This window comes from Brassica rapa, chromosome A02 (genome assembly GCF_000309985.2).
Source record: "Brassica rapa cultivar Chiifu-401-42 chromosome A02, CAAS_Brap_v3.01, whole genome shotgun sequence".
NCBI classification, from domain to species: domain Eukaryota; kingdom Viridiplantae; phylum Streptophyta; class Magnoliopsida; order Brassicales; family Brassicaceae; genus Brassica; species Brassica rapa.
In genome coordinates, this window is record NC_024796.2 from 27205014 (window position 1) to 27228230 (window position 23217).

Below are 23217 nucleotides of genomic sequence, written 5' to 3' on the forward strand. Positions count from 1 at the left end.
TATAATTATAAGGACCAAAATGCAAATAAAAAGATGAAACTTCAAATTTGAAGTTTTGAAAAGTGAAACTCTATATTGAAGTTTTGAAGTTCCTTTTTGGAGAGCAAAAAATTCTATATTTGGAGTTATAGAGTTTCTTTTGGAGATGCTCTTAGAACCTGTTTTTTTCTTCTCTTCTCTTTTTCTTATTTTTTTCATTATTTTAAGGAGTAAAGAGCCGGTGCACAAAAAAAAAAAAAAGGAGTAAAGAGCCCCTCCTCAACCCTGCGATGGACATGATCTTATGTTCTATGATGATGTTAAAAAACTTTTAAGTATCCAAAGACAAACCATTGTTGTTCAAGAATATTTTTTTAGTGATGACGAATAAAGTTATTTGTACGAAATTGGTAATAGGGTACTTGTAAAATCTTAATTGGGTAAGAAATAGAATGAGCTGGTTCTCATTATGTATCAACACTTGTTTGATAGTGGCTTGCCAAGATTATCTGGGTGGTCGAGGAACTGAAGCTAGAATTTATATAATTAAGTAGGCTAATGATAGACCATAAATTCACATATATATGCTACCTGATTATAAAGGTCTTTAAGGGCATCTTTATTCTCACTCTATTTTTCCTCTAAAATAGAGTAAAAGTGAATATAAACTAAGAAATGCTCCAAAAAAACTCCATATCTCATTCCATAATGAAATTTACTCCATAAATAGAGTAATTTATTTTTTGTTTGTTCATCACTCCATTATGAAGTGGTAAATGGAGTAGGGTTATAGCAATTTTATTCTATTTTTACTTTTACTCTACTTCGAAAAAATGGAGTTTTACATTGGAAATGCTCTAAGTAAAGTAAATGAAATAAAATATATTGAGTTAAACGTCCGTAAAAAGAAAGAATATATTCTTAATTAGCAACACAATACAAATAATGTTAAATTCAGATTTATTATGGACTTCCAACTGGATACTTTATCGCTAATACATTTCATCGAGATGATGGTTCTTATCGGCCATAAATTTCGGAACTTTAAAACAGTTATATCCGGTCGAGCGAGTTAATTACGATCTTTATACCCGGTCGGTTAGGATTATATTAATTAGGGAGCGTATTTATGATCTGAGCTCTGATACCATGTTAAATTTGAGTTAATTATGGGTTTCTAATTTAAAAACAATCGGTCATTAGTGGATTGGATTTAACCCTTTATATACAAATCAAGTCCATTATATATTTCTAGTGTGAGATTTTTTTCTCCAACGGATAATACATATATATACACGCACATGTTCAACCACAAACATGAACATAGTAGAACAAATCAAGCACATACTCTGACGATCACATACAGACCCATACATAAGCTGTAGTATTTATTTGTGACTGAAAGAGTTCCTGACAATTGAAGAGGTATGCTTGATTTGGGAGCTGATCAAGTCCATCAGCTAACCCATGATCATGATCCTTATCAAAAACAACAGCAACAATTACAAGGATTTAGAAAGGGTCCATGGACACCTGCAGAAGACAAGCTTCTTACCGAGTATGTTACTTCCAATGGTGAAGGAAAATGGAGCTCTGTTGCTAAGTGTGCAGGTAAACCCTTTTATTTGATCATGTATACATATATATTTGCTTCTATATGTACATATGTGTACGTCTTACACATCTATTTTTTTTTTTGCTGAATTACTCTATAATCTTCATCGTTGCTTTATCATAAGCTCGTACAGACATATTAGTAAGCGAATCTATTTTGTATTATTCCACTGATATCTTTCTTATTGAACTATTTCCTTTAATGAAAGCCGTTTCAGAATAGATTTGATTTACAATTTATACAGAATTAATACAATTAGTTAGTATACTTGCTTTAGTGACGATTAATAAAGACAAGTTGGGGGAAGGGGATGATTGGTTATGATGTAACTGTAGAAATTTTACTGTATAATTTAGTCTTTAGAATTTTTGATGTATCTGTTTTAATGTAGTTGTAGAAATTAAATGAATAAATAAATGAAATTATTTTGCTTAGGCTCCTACAACCATTATTATTTTTATTTTATTTTGGCTTTGTCTTTAAAAACTAGTTAAAGTATAATTGATAATTTAAATGGTTATAGATAAAAATTAAAGCTAAAACCATTTTATTTTATACAGCCCAACCAATTACCTCCATATATTTGGGGTATAGTTGACTTAAATAGCTCCCAATAATAGATTTCATTCATGTTTCTTTCTTTTTTATGTATAAGCAGTCTCACACTTTTATAGTTAGAAACAGGAAAATGACATGGTAGAATAAGCTTTTAAAGGGTTTGTTTTTGTTGAAAATCAAAAGATGATCTTATGATTCCTTGTTTTGTGGAGTTGACTTAGATCAGTGTAGAACATTTGTACGTATACAATCTTTTTTATTCGAACATTTTACTGCGAAGTTCATATACTATATCTTATTAAAAGGATAAAGATCATCAAGTTGCAGTAAACTTTACATATACATGTTTTGTCAAACCATTCCCAGTGCTCTTTTCAATATTTTGTGTTTGTCATGGAATTGAAAATTAGGGTTGAATAGAAGTGGCAAAAGCTGTAGACTAAGGTGGGTGAACTACTTGAGGCCAGGGCTAAAGAGAGGACAAATCACTCCTCAAGAAGAAGGAATCATCCTTGAACTTCACTTCCTTTGGGGTAACAAGTAAGCTCCTTATTTTTGTATTTTATTTTTGATGACGCTAATTAAAACCCAGACGCTAAACGCTACTACTAGTAAAATCTGACAACATGCTTGATGTACAATAATAGTTTGTTTTTTTTTTCTCTCAGATAAATATGCACTAGATTTTGATCTGCGCTTTAAAAGCACGGAATTTGTTCTTTTTATTTTTTTTATAAATATTTGTTAGTTATAAGATTAAATAATTTTTATATAACATAATCTAATCTTATTTACAAATTGTGTTGTTTGTGAATTCATATGTGTTAGGCATAAATACATAATATAAAAAGTTGCATATTTATACTCATAGAAATTAGTTTTTAAGAGTTTAATAATATAAATTTTATTATGTAATAACTTTTACATAATTTATTTGTTATTAAAAAAATTATTATATATATTTTTTTTACATCCCTAAATCTAATACGCAATCCTTAATCATATAAAATTGGTATCAATTCAGATTAGGGGTGTTCAATCCAGATATCGGTTCGGTTTAGGTTCGGATTTTTTTGGTTTTTGGTATTTCGGTTAGTAAAATATAAGTACCATTCTAAATCCATATTTACTTCGGTTTGGTTCGGTTTATATATCGTCGGTTTTTGGTTTATTCGGCTTTATACCAAAAAACATAATTATTTAGTTTGAGTTCATATTATATGAATTTTAGAGCCATATTGTCAACACAATCATTTATTAAAAATATATTACATGTTCAAATAAATGAACAAAAAAAGAAAAAATGTTTCTACCATCAAATAAAATAATCAAATCTATAACTAAAATCAAAGCTTGAAATTTTGAAAATAAAAATATGAAACAAAACAGAAACATGAAAGAAAAGTTTTTTCATTCTTCCATATTAGTGTTCTTAGTGTTCATTAAAGTCATGTTTTTTTAACTGAACACGAAACTCTGTTTGTTTACAGATAAGAAAAAAGTTATTAAAATTTGAGAATTTGTACTCCCTACACACCACTTTTTCCCTATTTGCACTCCATACCCTATATCCCTCCAATTTTCTTCCCCCCAACATTACCATTTTCCCCCCATTCAATGATATCCCACCTTTGTTAGTATATTTAGCTAATTTACTCTTAAAATTTTCTATTAATTATTGTCCATCAAATTTATAATCTTCATATTAATTTAGTGAAGACTAAAATAAAGCAAAATGATCAAAAGAAGACTTAGAAAATAAGATGTCTGAATTACGATGTATTGTTATTTAATTATAGTTCAAGTGTTTTACAAATTAAGGTTCTTTATTACTATAAAATTATGGTAATAGTTATTAACATAAATTTAACTTATGTAACAAATATATTTTCATGTATTGTTATAAAATAGATACATATTTACATGTTTATACTTTTAATCAGTTTTGTTCGGTTTATTCGGTTTAATCGGTTATATACCAAACCATATCCAAATCCTACGGTTTTTATAAAATTATATCCATTCGGTTTATATGGTATATACCAAAACCAAACCATATTATCTATTTCGGTTCGGTTCGGTTCGGTACGGTTCGGTTTTACCATATTGAACAGCCCTAATTGAGATTATGGAATAGCTGACGTGAGTAATCGACCAACATATTAACAGTCATTGGATAATTTTTTTTTTTTTTGTGTTATGGTTTGTCAATAAAGCGTTTGGTGAGACCAGTAAAAATAGGGTATTCAGTTTTAGGAAAACACATGCATCATATTTAATCGTAACTTTCTAGATATTGTATTTCAAAATATAGTTAGTATTGTTATTTTCCATATATAGTGGATACTAAAGTATCTTTAAAATATTTGATTAATCATAAAAAAAATCTGATTGGTTGTATTTATTGTTACAGAAATTTATTTAAAATAATAAAAAATGACAGTGATATTGAAATGTAAATAACTTGAAAAACTAAGGACAGAATTCTAATAGGAATTTTGCTTTAATAGTATAGATGGCTCACAACTGCTTGATTCGATCCCCTTTATTATCTTTCATTTGTAGTTATGTTAACTTTATTTACGGAGTCATACATTTCATGGGCATGCATTTACATATAACTTTCACAATATATATATATATAGGTGGTCTACAATTGCAAGATATTTACCAGGACGAACAGATAATGAAATCAAGAACTATTGGAGAACCCATTACAAGAAGAAAGATAAATCTTTTTCGAAACAAGACAAATTTAAAAGATCCCGGAAACAACTAGGTATGCAACCGCAACCACATAATCAACGATCTCAGATGGTATCTCGAAACCACATGAATCACGACAACGAGCAAAACATAGCTTCCTCTTTCTCTTACCCGACTAGTGTCATTCACGACCAATTTCATATGCCTCAAAGTGTTACAGCAACCTCAAGCGATCACTCCATGACCGATGAAGGTAACTTGTGGGGCAGCTTGTGGAGTCTAAACGATGAAGATCGTCCACACCGATTTGGTGGTGGCTGGGAACAGAGAATAGCTGCTGATATTTCTGAGAAGTTTAATGGTGACAGAATTGAGGCTCCGCCGTGTGGATCAGGGTAGTATAATTATAATGGATTTTACACGGGAGGTTATATTTTTTAACTAGTATGCACTGACGGAGATATAAGAAAGCTGTGTCTTCGTACGGTTAATAGAAAATTATAGATCGGATAGCGAGGCTAATAAAATGGTTCGGAACATGTCTCCACAATTCTACTTTTTATGATAGAACTGTATGAGATAATTTTTCTAGTGATTATTCTTTTAAGAAAAACCAAAAATCTTAACCACACACTTTGACTAAAACAAATTCTAACCTTGTCATTGTAAAAAAGTTGCAATAATATTGTCTTTCATTAATTCCCAACTTTGGTTTACCTATAACAGTGATTGATGTTATAACTAAAACGACCTAATTAATCAACAAATATAATATAAGAAACTAAAATTTTTTCTTTCCAAAAATTTGTTTTTTTTTTTAATTTTCAAAATTTGGATTTAAGGAATTATAAATGATAAGTAAAACTGTGGGGATAGAAAAATGGAAATGGATAAAACCTTTTCACAATTTTGTAAAAATATAATAAGTTAGTTTTGAGAAAAATGGAGATATCAAAATATGGAATAATTTTGTTTTTCAATTCAGATTCTTGTATATTGATGTTAAGAAAATAACTAAAACTATTTAAAATAGTCAAAATCCATTTATTTATGGAAAATGTAGAAAGAAAACTATTTTTTTTCCTTCTCACTTAAAATCCCTCAAACCATATTATTCTAAATTTAGTCAACAATAACCAAACATTCCAAATTAATTACCACTGGAATTAAAAACATTTGGCCAACCAAGAATTTTCCATTGCTAAACCCTATGACCCAATATTTCTCATTGATAATTGAATTTGCTTTCTTGTTTAGTAGTTTGCTATGATTGCCTGTTTTCTTTCATGGTTTGGTTTGATTATGTTTTGCTTAATTAATTCTTCACTACAATTAGTTTGTTAGGTTGTTACAAATTATAAAAGCTTTAAATGCCTAAGTTTAGTAAGTTAACTATTAGTTTGTTAGGTTGTTACAAAAAAAAAAAAAAAAAAATTCAATGGTGAGGCTGTCACGTTCTCAAAAAAAAATCAGCCAATGAGGAGCATTTAATTGGACACGTCAGCACTGCTTCAGTCAACTTAGATCCGGGCCATCCATATGGACTTCTAAAAGTCCGCAATAGCCCATATCATGCCTATCTCGCCTACCATAATTTTCCTTATCGTCTCCGACCCTTCCAATTCGTCGTCATCCTTTCAAATTATCTGCAATTCACCGTTATTACAACCACTCTGAATCATTCAATATATTTCTCTTCGACGGCACCCGATCTAACAATCCCTCTTCCTCTTCCCTATCCTCACGATACAACCTTAACGTCATCCTCAGGCCTAATGACAGTCCTTCCTTGAAGTTATTCAAGCACTCTTCAATACTGTAACATCCAAATAGTCATAATCCCTTCAATTTCCCAGTCTAGCCATATATAACTCACTATCCCATTTCACTTCTTCCCTATTCACACACCAGCGATACAAATTCCACAATGTTGTCAATCGCCACTACCGAAAAGTCATACCTTTTAACTCATGCGTTCACTTCAACTCCTCCATCCTTCCATCTCTCAGGTTCATCACTTTCTTGATAGTCCCAACGTCATGCCTCTTTGTGACTCTTTCCACTCAGGTCATGTTATCGTATCAACCACATCAGCTCACCAATTCACTCTCTTTTAAATCTATCTCCCAGGTCTTTCTCATCCCGTCATACCAATTAGTCAGATTATGAGAGTTCCAGCTCCATATCCATCCAAGGTAGTGTTTATGTACCAATTTCATTAGAAACCAAACATAAATTTAGAGTCATAACATCTCACAAACAATCTTTTTTTTTTTTGGAATTTAGAACTGTTAATGTTATGTGTAATCTCCCAGCTCTAACTTTCAGAATATGATTAAGTTGAAATCGTGTCTGGGAAATCTAGGGGCAAAAGATAGAGAGGTATAAGCAAAGCTACCATTTTGTCTGCTTCTTAACACTTATGTTCTTCCATTGTAATGAAACAGAACAATGGTAAAGTTGTCTGAAAACTGTTTTTAGGAAGACAAAACATGGTGTTCAAAAAAAAAGGAAGACAAAACATAAATGAGATTACCATTAAAATAAAAATAAAAATTTAGAAAAAAAAACAAAAAGGACAGCCATCTTAACACATGCATCTATGTTTTGTCTCTGTTTGTAACCCACTGTAAATGTTATTAGATATCTCGGTTTCTTTTTCAAATTCTGAGGAAACAGAGAGAAGAAAATAAACTGTAAAATCCAAGAATTAGATTGTGTGTTTGAGAATCAAACCTCTTCAGGGTTCCCCCAAAACCTGCGCAAATACAAGTCTGACTCGGATGTAATAATACCGGGTGGTAATGTCTCAGCTCCTTTTGGATTTGAAGGAACCCATATCTGAGAAAAATGTGAATCAAATTGTTCTGGAACATGCAAACAAATGTGCAAAATTTCTAAACAATTACATAAACCATACCTTTGAGATATCAGTGGCTTGTACAGGAGATACAAATTTTGTTTAAAAAAAATACAACTCTGGTCATAAAATCATATAAGTAGAAAGCTTCATTTAATAAATAGTCATATAAAATATATACTATATATATGTTAATAATCTAATCTATTAATTTAAAGTACTATTTTTTATCTACTACTAAGAGATTGTCATTTATGGACCTATCATTTTTTTATTAATAGATATGATTAGATATACAACTCTCTTACATTAATAAAATTGCTTACGAAATAGCATTCACAATAAAAACTACATGTGACATATTAGAATATTCCAACATTTTTTTTAGAATAGCACAACTAAACCAGATTTTTGAAATTTAAATTTAGTCTAACAATAACAGTGAAGTGATCAAATAGGCTATATTCCCGTACCTTTATGCAATACTAGATCCGTGGCCACAGATCAATAAAAGTTAGTTTAACGAAAGTTTCCGTTTTTTCATCTAAATTGTTCAAATGATAAATATAAACAAATATATGAAATTCCTGTATTTTACCGTGGCCTTTTTCACATTCATATCAATTTAGATTTTTTTTCCGCGCTATGCACGGATTAGGAGTGGACATGTTATTCGATATCTTAATTCATACCCAAATCTGATTCGAAAAATCCAAACCGAAATCCGACCGAAGTGGCAAAAATACCATAACGGATATTAAGTTAGGAGACACTAGATATCCGAACCCGAATAGATAATATTCGAACCGAATGGATATCCGAAGATAACATAACATATGTATACTTAACCCTATGTTTCTACTTTAGTTCTTTTATTTATTCAAAATATTTATATTGATGTTGTATATGGTTCAGAGATTAGATAATATGTATATAATTATGGACAAAGTGATTTACTTCTCACTTAAAATGCTTTTTTCATACATTAATAAAAATTGAACTCAAAATCTCAAAATAACAACCAGATTAATTTTTCAATTTTAAATTATTTCTATCTCTAAATTTGTTAATCGTCCAACCAATAAAAAACAAAATCAGTTAAGTTAATGGTAAAAAATTTAGTACAAAAACTTGAGCAATGAAGGATTTATTTATTTTTGTCTAAATCTAAATATCTGATCCCGGCCCGAAATATTAAAACCAAACTAAAAGATATCATAACCTGACCCGATATGTAAAATACTCGAACGGGTTCTAGACCCCCATTACCGAAATACCCTCAAAATCTGAAATATCCGCTTCAAACCCAAATGTGTATCTAAACGCTCATGCCTAATGCGGACTGTGTCTTATTATTTTTATATTTAAAAATTGCTTAGATTATTTGCACCAAAAAATTATAAAATGTGTAAGACAACAAAGAATATTTTAAAGATTTTTTGTTGTAATCCTTTAAGTTGACGAATTTCACTTTGTTTTTAACTATTGTGTATTTTACTGCATTTATTGTGTATTGAAAAAAAATTTAGATGATTCAAGCCACATACACAAATAAAACAATAGCTCTAAATTGACTATACTAAACCTAAAATTAAATATAATATAAATGCAACAATTTATATATAAGTAAAAATAGTAAATATTTGAAAATACACAATCAGCGAAAAGCGCGAAAAAAATCTCTAGTAACTTTGAGGAGTTAATTCTCAATCTTATTGAGTTCTACAAATGACTTTCGCGCGTTTGTGATTTAAAATGAATTAAAATTTATTTCATATCGACACGCTTGCTTTCATAAATTTTGTTAAGACTATTAATTGAAATGGGCCAACCGAATAAGAAATAACTAATCCAAAACCAGTACTAAACCCAAAATACAAACTTAAAACGTATTGCATCCATGAACTAAAATACGTACAATAAATACAAGTAGCTTAGGGTGATCAAGCTGTGTTCAGAAAATAAAAGCTTAAGATGATCAAGGGGATAAAACTATCAAAATAGGCCCTCGAACAAATCCCACTCGAACAAAATATTGACAAAAAGTAGCGTGCTTTTAACCATTTTATATAAATTATATAAAGTAAAGCACCAATATGAAATTGTTGTTTTGTTATTATCACAAAGACATTGAAGTATATGAGCAAAATAATATATCTTATATGTTGAGCTGTTTTCATGAAAGTCAGTGATCGTACTTTGTTAAAATCATTCTTCATATAATTATTGCTTTATCGTACTCTTGTTCTTATATTTTTGTAACACAATTCGTATATTTAAAAAGAAATATTTTTGATGAAAGCGGGGAAATAATACCCACGCTGATTTTTCTTAATTACTATAGATTCTTCACTACACTTCTTCTATATATAATATGTTTTAGAATTATTCAAAAACCATATAACAATTTGAACAGGCAATAATATTCCTTTTGACTCTCTCTAGTACATGCCTTATTTTTAGGGTGTTTTATAAGCATTAGTTTTTCTTTTAATTTACGTATAATTGTTATTTGAGCATATTAATGTTATTTTTCATTTTATGTTAAAATAGAGTTAGTTCCTACAATTCCCACAGTTCCTGTAGTCTGTAATTTGATATATGGATGCTGATAAAATTGTAAGTTTGCTAATTGTTTCAATAGGTCATACTACCCACTTGAATATAATAACCGAGCTTAATTTTCCAAAAGAGGGTTCGCTTCATAATTGTTGTGATCAATGCTCAAAAGGAAAAAAAGTTGAAAAAGGTTGATGGTGCAAACTGAGCATTCAAGAATGGTGCCCAATTATATGCACATCATCTTTTTTTTTTTTGAAAAAAGGGCTATGCACATCATCTTTCTCAGTCATCAACTATCTTTCTTTAATTTGGTTTAAGAATCTTCTTATGCTTTAATTATTTAGTAAGCTATTATTGTTTTCTAGAACTATTTGTGTTATAAAGATGTTCTACTGCTCTGATCTATTTTCATCTAACGATTTTGAATATAAATTTGCAATCATGATAAGTTTTATATTGTTTTTTATTACAAATATGTTTAGGTTTTACCGAAATAGAAGTTGTCTGACATAGCACTGAAATATATTTTTGTTCTAAAAAGAACACAATTTTTCTCCAAAATAGCATCATTAATTAAAAGTTAAAAGATATTTTATTTCATATTTGAGTTTAAGCTTAATGATTACGATTTATAGTTTGGTATTTATGGTATAGTATTTAGGAAATATGGTTAGTGCTATTTTAGGAGTTTTTCTCTTTGTGTAATATTTTGTCATATATCTTTTGTCCTGCTGTCTAAGAAATTTGCCCTCACGAAAATTAACTGAAATATTTTTTTGATAATAAGATTAAACCTAACTTTGCTGTTATTGGTCAACACTTCAAAATGCCGTCCAGATTAAACCTAACTCGATTCTTGCGAGTAGAGATTTACATATTTGTAGTAGTGATGATTTTGCTGTCTGAAAACGTTAGGACTTATATCTATATATATATTCAAAGCGAAATGGGATATAAAATATAAAAGATGAGCTAATTCACTCCTTATCATTTTATTTTGAATTGTAAACCCATAAAAGTCTAAACATGATAAATAGCTTATGTATAAAACTAAAGAGCATTGGGAATAATAAAGGCTATGGCCCTAAATCTCATCAAAGGGTCAATTCCAGTATACAACCTACTTGTCTTCGGAATTGCAACATCGTGTACGAGTTCCCCTTTGGCCTACAATTGTGGTACCACATCTACTTGATTCTTCATATATATATATATACACTATCTGTTCCCAATGAGCATGTCATCCATCATCCTAGTATCCATGTCTTATAATCCCACTAATGAAGAAATGTATATCGTATTTGATGATAGAACGTTTTCTACTTTTCTTTGTCTGCCAAAAAATGTTATCTTTTAAATTGTTAACTACTGGGACCGCGAAATCGGATGGTCCCCAACCTCTGAAAGCTCAGCGTGAGATTTGAATATTAGGGTTTAGTACAATTCGGAAGCCTAATTTATGCATCATGGTCCCCATATTGTTCGATTTATAAGTTGGTAACTGTACACCATCTTTAGGAAGATGGTAATGGTACACAGTTTTCACTTAATACTGAATTTTCAAAAAAAAAAAAGTGACAAGATCTTGATATGTTATATTTTAGTGTAGTGGACCACATTTGAATGTGAACCCATGAAAGGTCTATCGCGCTCAAGTTTTTATTACTAATCTAGTACTAAATCGCATTAGCCCAAATTAACTTATTATAAATTTATAATGGACCACAACTTCAGAATGTATACAGATACACATATGCACTTACATTTATTTCTATACATGAACCACAAAATATGTAAGCATAAAGGGTTGTGTACATATGTATGTATTGTCCCATGCATTCATATCTTATATATTATATAAAAGTACTTGTTTAATAAATTACATTTTGCTACGTCAATTACGATTTACAACCCCTATAGTTTGGCCTTTTATGGGATGGTCAATCTTCTTAGATTTTATGTTCATAGTTAAATCTTCTTAGATTTTATGTTTGGGGTTCAAGGACGTAGTCTGTTTCTCAGACTCCAAATGTCTAGTTGGCCTGCTCACAGGAGTCTCTTCTGTGGTTGCACTCAAAGGGATCATCCACGAGATCAGTGTGTTGCAATTCCCTAAACTCTATTTCTTTTCAGTTCATCTCTCGTGTTTGTAACCAGGTTGCAGATCGTATTGCTGTTTTTGTTTTCAAACTCTCCCTTAGGGATGAGAAACTCTGTATTGAATGTTTAAGGTAGCAATGATAAAAGGTTCGACCAAAAAAAGTTAAATTTATAGCATTTACGCTATTCCTACTATGCAGATAAATTGGGTCTTCTAGATAATATAAGCCTAATTCTAAATCCACTGCTAGCTAGGGGTCACTTGTGAGACTTTCTAGCTCTTTCATTGCTCACTCTTTTTGTTTCAACAGCTACTACTAGCGTATGGGTGCACTTAATATTATTGTTGTCAATTACTTTATTACGGTATGAACTCAAAATCATAACTTGTATAATTTTTATCATGCCTTTCAATAGTATACCTTTATAAAAATTTTATATTGAAACCAGTGGTGTTAAATGGAAAAACAAATAACTAATTATATACTACATCCGTTCCACAAAGATAGACTTTTTAGTATTTTCACACATATTAAGAAAACACATTAAACTATTATAATAAATATATCATTTTCTGTAATTTTTAATTTTTAATAACTTTTAACCAATAGTAATTCAAAAGTCAATTAATTTTTTTGAAGTTATAATTTTTTCTTAGAAAACACAAAATACATCTTTCTGAAACAAATCTTTTTTTATAAAGTCTATCATTAAGAGACGGAGAGAGTATTTAATATATTATAGTGTATATTTATGTCTATTAAATACATTATTTTGTTAATAATTAATTCCCACAATAAAAAATATTTAAAATTCTTTCGTGAAAGACTGAAAGTTTAATTACCCACTCACCTAAAGAATAAATAATTACGTGGGACGACAATAATTTGGAAACAAATAGCAACAATAATATTAATTTTTTTACTCCTTAATTTAATTGTTACGGGTCTAGTTTTTTTTTTTTTGGTAAACATTAAAAATGTGTTTTCACATCTTTGCCGGAAATCCAAGCATTGTAAATAGTCTCTCTCACCGTGAATTGAACCCAAGTGACGGAAGTTACAGCCGCAACCCCTTTACCACTAGGCCAACTCAACGTTGGTTTGTTACGGGTCTAGTTTATAAAATGAGTCTAGAGTTTAGAGTTTTTTTGACGGCTGTGATATTAGACGTCATTTTTATAAAATAAACCTCTACATAAAAACACCTACATTACATAAATAGTTAAATCACTGACTATTTTAGTTTTATCTCCATATATTTCCAACCTGATTTACTCAAAAGAAAAATATCTGCCGAAGTAGTGCTATTTAGGTCTGATCTCTAACATGAAATAATCGGTTATATGCTTCGTTTTATTTTTTCAAATAAAGGCTGCTCCCAGTTTATATAGAGCATTTAATGTCAAATTTTTTTTTTATATATAGAGCATTTTATGTCAATGGTGTAAATTAGGAAGTTCAACTAAAAAGTCTAGTTCTTCTAGGTTATACCGTTTTGGACTGATGCAGTAAACATATTCTGTCTACATGCAATTGGTACTTATACTGCATTGTCGTAATTAAGTATGCCGACTGGCACAACATGTGTTTTACTTATGGTCAGTTTGATATACTTTTCAGAATATTAGGGTTCATAAACTATTTGGTTGAGATTTTAGAGTTTGATCAAGAATTTTAAGAAACATAGACCAGTTCGAAATTCAAGTAACAGACACTGGCTTATTTTCTATCATAGGCGAGTTGATTTCTTTAACACTGCTAAAGCCCATATAGGCCATGGACGGCTAGGGTTATCCTTTGTTTAATGTGAAACTTCTAATTACAAAGAAAAATTAAAAGTAAATATTTACAAAGAAAAAAATGAAACGTAAATAATTACATGAATGGTGCTGGATATTCTTAGATAACTCACGAACACAAAATTAATTTGGTTTCCAATCTAATTTAATTTCTTAGACATATCTCTTAATTATTCCAACAATCTTATATTTTATAATATTTCTTCTATTTCATAAAGAGTATCATTTTAACATTTGTTTTCTTGTTACACAAAGAGTTCAATTTTAGAATTTCAAAACAATTTATACTTATTTTAAGTTTAATATTAATTACAAAAATGCAATTCAATAATAACATAAATGTATTTTAATCATATTGGCTAAATATGTGCAATTAATAAGAATATAAATGTATTTTAACCATTTTCTTAATATGTTTCAAAAATATCAAAATGAAACTCTTTGCAAAGCGAATGGAGTATGGGATAAAATTAATCAAATGGGAAAACTAGAATATTCTCTTTTGATAGATGATATATAAGCTTTTTTCTCATATCAAGAAAGAGTTTAATTCATTTGTTTCATTTGAAGAATGTTTAATTTTTTTGCAAACAAATTTAAAATTATATTTATTTTTGGCTAAAACATTAGTTCTTCCGTTTCACAAAGAATGTCACTTAGACACTTTTCACACATATTAAAAATGATTGGAATGTATTTTTGTTTTTATTAATTTCACATATTAAACAAATAGTATTTGAGATAAATAAAATTATTTATAAAATTAATTCTGTTTGCAACTAATAGCAGCGGAAAGTAAATATAATTTGCGTTGAAAGAAAAAATGTCAAAATAACACTCTTAAAACATAAATAAGTATTTGTTATTTAAATATTAATTTTGGACAGAAATAGAAAAAGTGAAACTTAATTGAAAGGAAAAATCTTCTCTTAAACATCATTTGAATGATACTGAGAAGTTATATACATCTTAGGGCATTCATTTTGTTTCTTTTTTTTGGGGGGTAAAAAAAAATAAGGCATTTCAGTTCTTATTTGTAGAACATCATCTAGCTAGTTTTATACTCTTTGAGAAGAAACGACTTTTAGTATGTATTTATCGTTTCCATGTCCCTTAACACTACTACTAACAACTAATTTAGTTACATTTATAAATATTTTTTTCCAACTATAAATAATTGCACAAAGTTCTCATCAGACATGTAGATATATCACTAGAAGAATCAAAGAGACATCTTCACCTTTAATTTCGACATCAATATTGTAAAGTTTTTCCGATATCATGTTCAGCATTTCTAATCGAGAATCTTTTTATTAATCATAAGATGCGATCGAAATCCCAGATCTAAACATCTTATGAGTTTTCCATCTTGGCTAAAGACGTAGAGCCGCTTCTTTAGTGCACCATATACCTGGGCGATGTCTTTCTTGCGTTGGTGGAAAATTACGTCAACAAGAGTGGTGGAAGAGGTCATTATTTTTTTCTCGCTTTTTGATATAAACATATTAGTTAGATATGTACTCACTCCGTTCCCAAAAATAATTTTTTTTAGATTTTTCTTGTTCCACAAAGATAGATTTTCTATATTGTTAAGGTATTTTTTTTATACTTTTGAAGAATATTAATTGAAAATATTTGAATTGATTAAATTTCATTGGTGGAAAATTATAAATTTAATAGAAAGTGTATAACAAATTAAAAAAAAAAATTAAATTGTAAATATTTATTGAATTCTTAATAAGTGTGCATACTCTAAAAAATCTTACTTTCGGAAACAGAGAAAATAATAAACATTAATTTAAATTAATTTTATATTTCAAGAATGCTAAAAGTTAAGTTTAATCTTATACTATCTTTATAAAAATCTAAAGATAAATGGGCTCGTTAAGAAGAAAGATGGAGTGTGGCCTGTAGAGCACATGTAACACACCGTCGGGTTGTTTAGGATAGGTCCTGAAAGGATAAGGAAGGCTAGAATGCCACTAGGCGTCTATGACCGGGTTTAACCCATTTCTCGAAAAAAGTTTTTATGGGATCCCTATCTACCAAAATTTTGACTTATGGTTCCGGCGAACGAATAGTCATTGATTCTTCCTCTTTCTGAACGTCTTTAGGATCTGATGCTACACCTCTGCTCAATACTTTAGGGGATCCACTGATCTATTACAAATAACTCGACTGTAAGGAGAGGTTTTAAATAACTCGTGGAACCATCTACTCTCCTTTATCAGTACATTTAGTTGGACCTCTTCTTTTTAAGAGATAGAAGGAGATCTTGCTCCTTAATATGTTTATTATGGTGTTCCATCACAGAAATGTTTATAGCTTCAGTTTAGTGCATTGGGTCGAACTCTTTTTTGGTGTCAAGGTAATAGTTATTTGCTTTTCGTGAAAAAAATACCAATTGAAGTTAAGAGTTTTTTCAAACAACAAGGAGCTGGACTATTCAATTTGAAATCATTTTTAATGTACATTTTTAAAAAAATATAGTATGTCCCTATATTTAGAATAAAAATAGAAAATTATTTTTCTAAATATAAAAAATCTTTATTTTCAGAAAAATGAATGGATTAAATTACTAAATGTTGTTATAAAAATATAAAAATGCATTATAAGTGCTCTTAGAGTATTATCAGTTGGAGTCTCTACCAAAATCTTTATTAATTAAAATATTAAAAATAAAGGGGTTTTTGCCAAAACTAACCCACAACTTGATTTTAATCCCAAACCTATACCCAAACTTGAATCAAATGCAAAACTAACCTAAAAGCCTAGTGAAATTACAGCTCAGCCCCTTGTGACCAAACAAAAAAACAGAAGCCATTTTTACGAATATAGCCCCAGTAAATCGTCTGAGTCGTCTGAATTGTTGGAAGTCGTCTAGACGACTGAAGTTTCAGTCGTCTGGTACCAGCTTATTTTAAAAATAATTTATAAATCTTGTAAAAAATATTTTGATGCGTGAAAAATAAAAATCAAGTAATTATAAACAGTTTTAAGTGATATAAATTAAGATATGATAAAATTGATTTGTTTTGAAGATAGATGAGTGGAAGTAGTGAATCATGAAATACTTTGGTTTAGGAGTTTGGCAAACATATGTTGTAGTATTGTATGGATTGTTAGGGTTAGATTTTGGAAAACTAAAATGTTTTTTTCAGAAATTAGTTTTCACTTATATGTGTTTATTTCTGTGTATAGTAAACACTTTTCAAGTTTGATTTGGTTTTATGAAGTGTTTAATTAGATAATTAAGTTTAGGGGTTATGTTTAGGGTGTGGACGACTTATATTTCAGTCGTCTGTTGAATAATTTACCCGGACGACGTATATTTCAGTCGTCCAGACGACTTACTTGTAAGTCGTCCAGACGATTTACTTGTAAGTCGTCTGGAAAGTCTTCTATTTTAGTTTCCCACTAAAAATATTTAATTTCCCGCTAAAAATATTAAACTCTTCTGGACGACTTACATGTAAGTCGTCTGTTTTAATTTCTTCACCAGACGACTGAAATGTAAGTCGTCCAGGAAGTCGTCTGAGTCAAAAATATTTAACCTAATTAGATTTTTTGCCTCCCTATATAAAGAAAAATTTACACATTCTCTCTCCTCCTCTCAAATGGCTGCAACAAAAATGTAATGTTCATCATTCTAAAACTCTCCAACCTCTCTCTAATCTCTTTGACTTGAAAACACCAAACTTTATATGAATTTTTCAGTTTTGTCTCATGTATTTCTTACTAATCTATCTCTTTTACAGGTTTTTAATCAAGTGGTACTCATCTTCCACTAATTTAGAGGTAGATCTATTAATTTTAGATATGTATTTTTGTGTGTTCTATAAATGTAGATTTATCTAATCTTCCACTCATTTTTTCTGTTTTTAAGTCATTTGAACGTTTTTGGATATGCAGGTTTTTCAGATCTGGATTTGATGTGCAGGTTTTTCAGATCTGGAAGACTTCTGGGACGACTTACGTGTTAGTCGTCTGGAAGTCGTCTGGAAGTCGTCTGGAAGTCGTCTGGACTTCTTGGAAGTCGTCTGGACTTCCAGGAAGTCGTCTGGACTTCCAGGAAGTCGTCTGGACTTCCAGGAAGTCGTCTAGACTTCCAGGAAGTCGTCTGGACTTCTAGGAAGTCGTCTGGATTTTTCTGAGCGTTTTGGTAAGTTCTTATGTCTGATTTTTCTTCATTTGGTAACTTCTTGTTGTATAAAGTTCTTACTTTTTTCCCAAACTAAAACTCTCCAAACCCACTTTAATCTCTTTGACTTGAAAACACCAAACTTTATATGAATTTTTCAATTTTGTCTCATGTCTTTGTTACTAATCTATTTTTTTTTGCAGGTTTTTAATTAGATGGTACTCATCTTCCATTAATTTAAAGGTAGATCTATTATTTTTAGATATGTATTTTTGTGTGTTCTATAAAGGTAGATTTATCTAATCTTCCATTCATTTTTTCTGTTTTTAAGCCATTTGAACGTTTTTGAATATGCAGGTTTTTCAGATCTGGATTTAATATGCAGGTTTTTCAGATCTGGAAGACTTTTGGGACGACTTACTTGTTAGTCGTCTGGAAGTCGTCTGGAAGTCGTCTGGACTTCCTAAAAGTCGTCTGGACTTCCTGTAAAGTCATCTGGAAGTCGTCTGGAAGTCGTCTGGACTTCCTGTAAAGTCGTCTGGACTTCCTGTAAAGTCGTCTGGAAGTCGTCTGGACTTCCTGTAAAGTCGTCTGGACTTCCTGTAAAGTCGTCTGGACTTCCTGTAAAGTCGTCTGGAAGTCGTCTGGACTTCCTAAAAGTCGTCTGAACTTCCTGGAAGTCGTCTGGACTTCTTAGAAGTCATCTGGACTTCTTAAAAGTTGTCTGGTCTTGTCTACTCATCTACTCAAGTTGTCTGGTCTTGTCTACTCATCTACTCAAGTTGTGAATTGCATGTATACTCTTTTAGTTGTGAATTTTTTGTAAAATCAGTAATAATATTTTCCAAGATGTATTAAATGTGCTAACAATGTGTTTACACATTTACAAATCAATGAAATAATAGACTTCAGTAGCCTTTTTCTTATCTTTGGATCTCTCATATGCAATAATAAACTCCAATGGCCTTTTTCTCATCATAATAAACAAGAATGTTGGTAAGAGATGGAAACAAACAATAGTAACTAGTCAAAGCATATCATATTTTTTATAAGTTTGCATTGAAAAACTTAGTCAAATTTAGTAAAACTAAGGGAGAGAACATATTTTGTAAATATGAGTTTTACATATCTTGAAGTTACTTATCATTCTTAAAAATACAAGTTATTCAAAAACTAACGTAGAAGACTTAAAAACTAGTGGAGAAGACGCGGACGACTTCAATCTAAGTTGTCTAGACGACTAAACTATATGTCGTCTGGTCAACGCAGAGGTTATTTTTGCAATTGACTTTGAAATCTGTTATTTCGGACGACTGAAAGTTAAGTCGTCTACTATTGTTTGGTTAAAAAAAAAACTCCAAAAAAGCTAGACGACTTACATTTCAGTCGTCAGAGGTTAGTTTTGCATTTGACTGGATTATTTCAGAAGTTTGACTTTTTGGACGACTTACATTTCAGTCGTCTAGTGAAAATTAAAATAATAATATTTTTTTAAAAGTAGACGACTTAAAGTTAAGTCGTCGTAGGTTAGTTTTGCAATTGAAAAAAAAAACTTCAAGATTTAATTATATACAGACGACTTATAATTCAGTCGTCCACGAGACGACTGAAATGTAAGTCGTCTAGGATTTACGAGGTTTGACCAGAATCTCGGAAAAAAGTCCTGGACGACTTACAATTAAGTCGTCTGGTGGACGACTGAATTATAAGTCGTCTGTGTATAATTAAATCTTGAAGTTTTTTTTTTCAATTGCAAAACTAACCTATGACGACTTAACTTTAAGTCGTCTACTTTTAAAAAAATATTATTATTTTAATTTTCGCCAGACAACTGAAATGTAAGTCGTCTGGGGAAGTCAAACTTCTGAAATTATCCAGTCAAATGCAAAACTAACCTATGACGACTGAAATGTAAGTCGTCTAGGTTCTTTGGAATTTTTTTTGAATCCAAACAATAGTAGACGACTTAACTTTCAGTCGTCTCAGGTTACAGATTTCAAAGTCAATTGTAAAAATAACCTCTGCGTTGACCAGACGACTTCCAGGTAAGTCGTCTACAGCCAGACGACTGAAAGGTAAGTCGTCTACAGCCAGACGACTTCCCAAGTAAGTCGTCTGACGAACAGATCTGGAAAAAAACTCGATGTCATACCTTAAATTGGTGAGATAAGTTCCTTAGCATACATAAGGCTTCTCCAAGCACACAGAATCACAAACGAAAGTCACCCACCCATAATTGTTAGCTTCTATGACTCTATGAACCATAAAAAATTTAGAATCAAAATCTTGGGTTTTTTTAGCTCATTGTGGAGAGAAATTGAGAGATATGTTGTGTTTAGTTCACAAGAATGGAAAAAGAAGAAGGGTAAATCGATTTTGGGAGCATTAAGAGCTTCAAATTGGTTGTTCATGGTGGTTGTGGTATTGATGACAATGGCAATCTTGTAATTACTTGAAGATGATGAGGGTGAGAGAGTAAAAATGTCATTTTCGAAAAAAAAAAGAAAAAAAAAATTGATGGCATTTTCGTAAATTATATGAACTTGTGGGGTGAATAGGGCAAAACCAATTTTCAAAAAAAAGGGAGGTTAGTTTTGTGTTTGACTTTAAGTTGTAGGTCAATTTTGCAAAAATCCCAAAAATAAATGTAAGGAAAGAGAGGGGATGTAAAGTTGGAAGAGATTATTCTTTAGAGATTCACTTGTAATAAGTCTCATTGCTATTGGCTGAATAGAAAAAAACCCTTAAAGCTGTAGATTTATTTATTGTAATTTTTTCGTTGTACCTAATTATTGGATACTTTTTATATTTTCTTATTACACTATTATTAAAATAATAATCAAATAGTATATATATATATATATATATATATATATATATCCATTTTTAATGCTACCATGTTCTATCTTATTTTAAGTGATGACATGTTGTCTAAAACCTATATATCAAATCCAATTATCTGTAGTACTTGAACTCACGATAAATAATTAAAATTCTACGTTTTAATAATAACAGTTTTCTTAGTCCTTGATTTTGTTTTGGATTTGGGATAATTCGTTTGCAATTTTACTATAAAGGGAGGTTATTCTCTTTTTAAGAAGCGTAACCTGCCAAAAATGTTTAGTCTTTCACAAACTTTTATGTTTATACATAAAATCTAAATCGCAATATGATTAAGAACATCTCCAAAAATAAACTCTATATTTGAAGTTTCCAAAACTCTATATTTGAAGTTTAACAGTGTTTTTCTCCAAAAACAAAACTCCAAACTCAACTTTAAAACTATTTGTATTTTATAATATGGTTCTTATATTTGTAATAACTAATTTGAATTCATAAAAAAAAAGTAAATAACTAGCACATATATAAATATATTATAACAATATTAATTAATAAAATATTATATTAAAATATAATATTTAAATAAACTATCTTAATTAATATTAAACTTCAAACAAAATACATATTATTCCATAAAATGATTTTCGTAATGTATATATGATCTACTAGTGCATTTCGCAGTAAAAAGGATTCTCTTCATTTTTACTTTGTAGATTATAAGGTAAAAATTGTTGATATCGGGTAATATTAATAATTGTAAATACATTAAATCAGAACAAGAAAGTAAAAAACAAAACATAAAATATTGCTGAAAGACTAAATTTATCGATGATACTAATACTCGTGAATATATTCGATATGAACAAGAAAGAAGTGTACGAAAAAGACATCAAAAACAACAACAACCATCTTCAGTTAAACAAACAAAAAATTGTACAATATTTGAAAATTTTGAAGGATCTGGATCAAAGTTACCTAATTATTAGTGTTGTTGTAATATTTAAATTTGTGTAATAGTTATGTCTTCATGTAATTTTTTAAAGTTTGTTTGTTAAGTTTTTTTTTGTATATTATTATTGTCTAAATCTAGTTTAAAATGTTTTAAATCTTATTTTAAAGTTTTATTTAATTTTATGTGTAAAATTTAAATTATGTAAACAAAATTTAAAATATTTATGAGATATGGATTAAAACAATAAACGAAAAAAATATTTCTGAGTCATAAATGTGTGTGTAATTGTAAAGACCAAAATGCAAATAAAAATATGAAACTTCTAATTTGAAGTTTTGAGTAGTGAAACTTCAAATATAGAGTTTCACTCTTTTGAATTCATTTTTGGATAGCAAAAGATTTTATATTTAAAGTTATAAAGTGTCTTTGGGAGATGTTCTAACGTGAACTATCGTGAACACAATATGTGTAAATTATTAGTTGGTCTTTCATCTATATCCTTCATTGTCTCTCATTTATTTTTATTTTATTTTTTTAACGCTGATTTATTATGATCTTATAATTATGATATGAGAAAGATTAAATTGATGATTTGACAACCGACAATACTATCTGCCTTACGAAGATCTACGCATAACTGCATCACATGACCCTATATATTCTCCAACTTCTTTTTTTTTTAATTCCATTTTCCATTAATTTGTTTTAACATTACGATAGGTCAAGTTCTGTATTAATATTTTAAATATCTATCTACTTATCTATTCATATATTTAGACCAATCGGTCAAAAGATCCAATGGATTCACAGCATTTGTTAGTAGATCTTTGATCTTGATAATAACAGGTTCTATATTGAATTAGAACCGGCCAAACTCCGTACAATAAAAACTATCAATATTAGTTAATTAATTACTTCATTAACTGATAATGATTATAATCCCTTATATATTAAAAGAGAAGCATTGTAATAAATGCATTCACACTATAATAGACACGTGGCAGCCTCACAATGATTTGATAATAAATATGTTAACGCGTTCACACTATATTCATAAATGTGTTCACACTATGTACTTTGTATTTTTTTTTAATATAAAACT

General features: G+C 29.7%; 1 protein-coding gene across 1 annotated transcript; it reads left to right on the plus strand.

The window, feature by feature from the left end:
- The first annotated feature begins 79 nt into the window (after positions 1–79).
- On the plus strand, positions 80–12566 carry LOC103854486 (transcription factor WER-like). The gene is made up of 3 exons (XM_009131426.3): positions 80–1590; positions 2563–2692; positions 4798–12566. The coding sequence occupies exons 1-3, from the start codon at positions 1407–1409 to the stop codon at positions 5255–5257; spliced, it is 774 nt and encodes a 257-aa protein (XP_009129674.1). The 5' UTR covers positions 80–1406; the 3' UTR covers positions 5258–12566.
- Positions 12567–23217: the final 10651 nt, after the last annotated feature.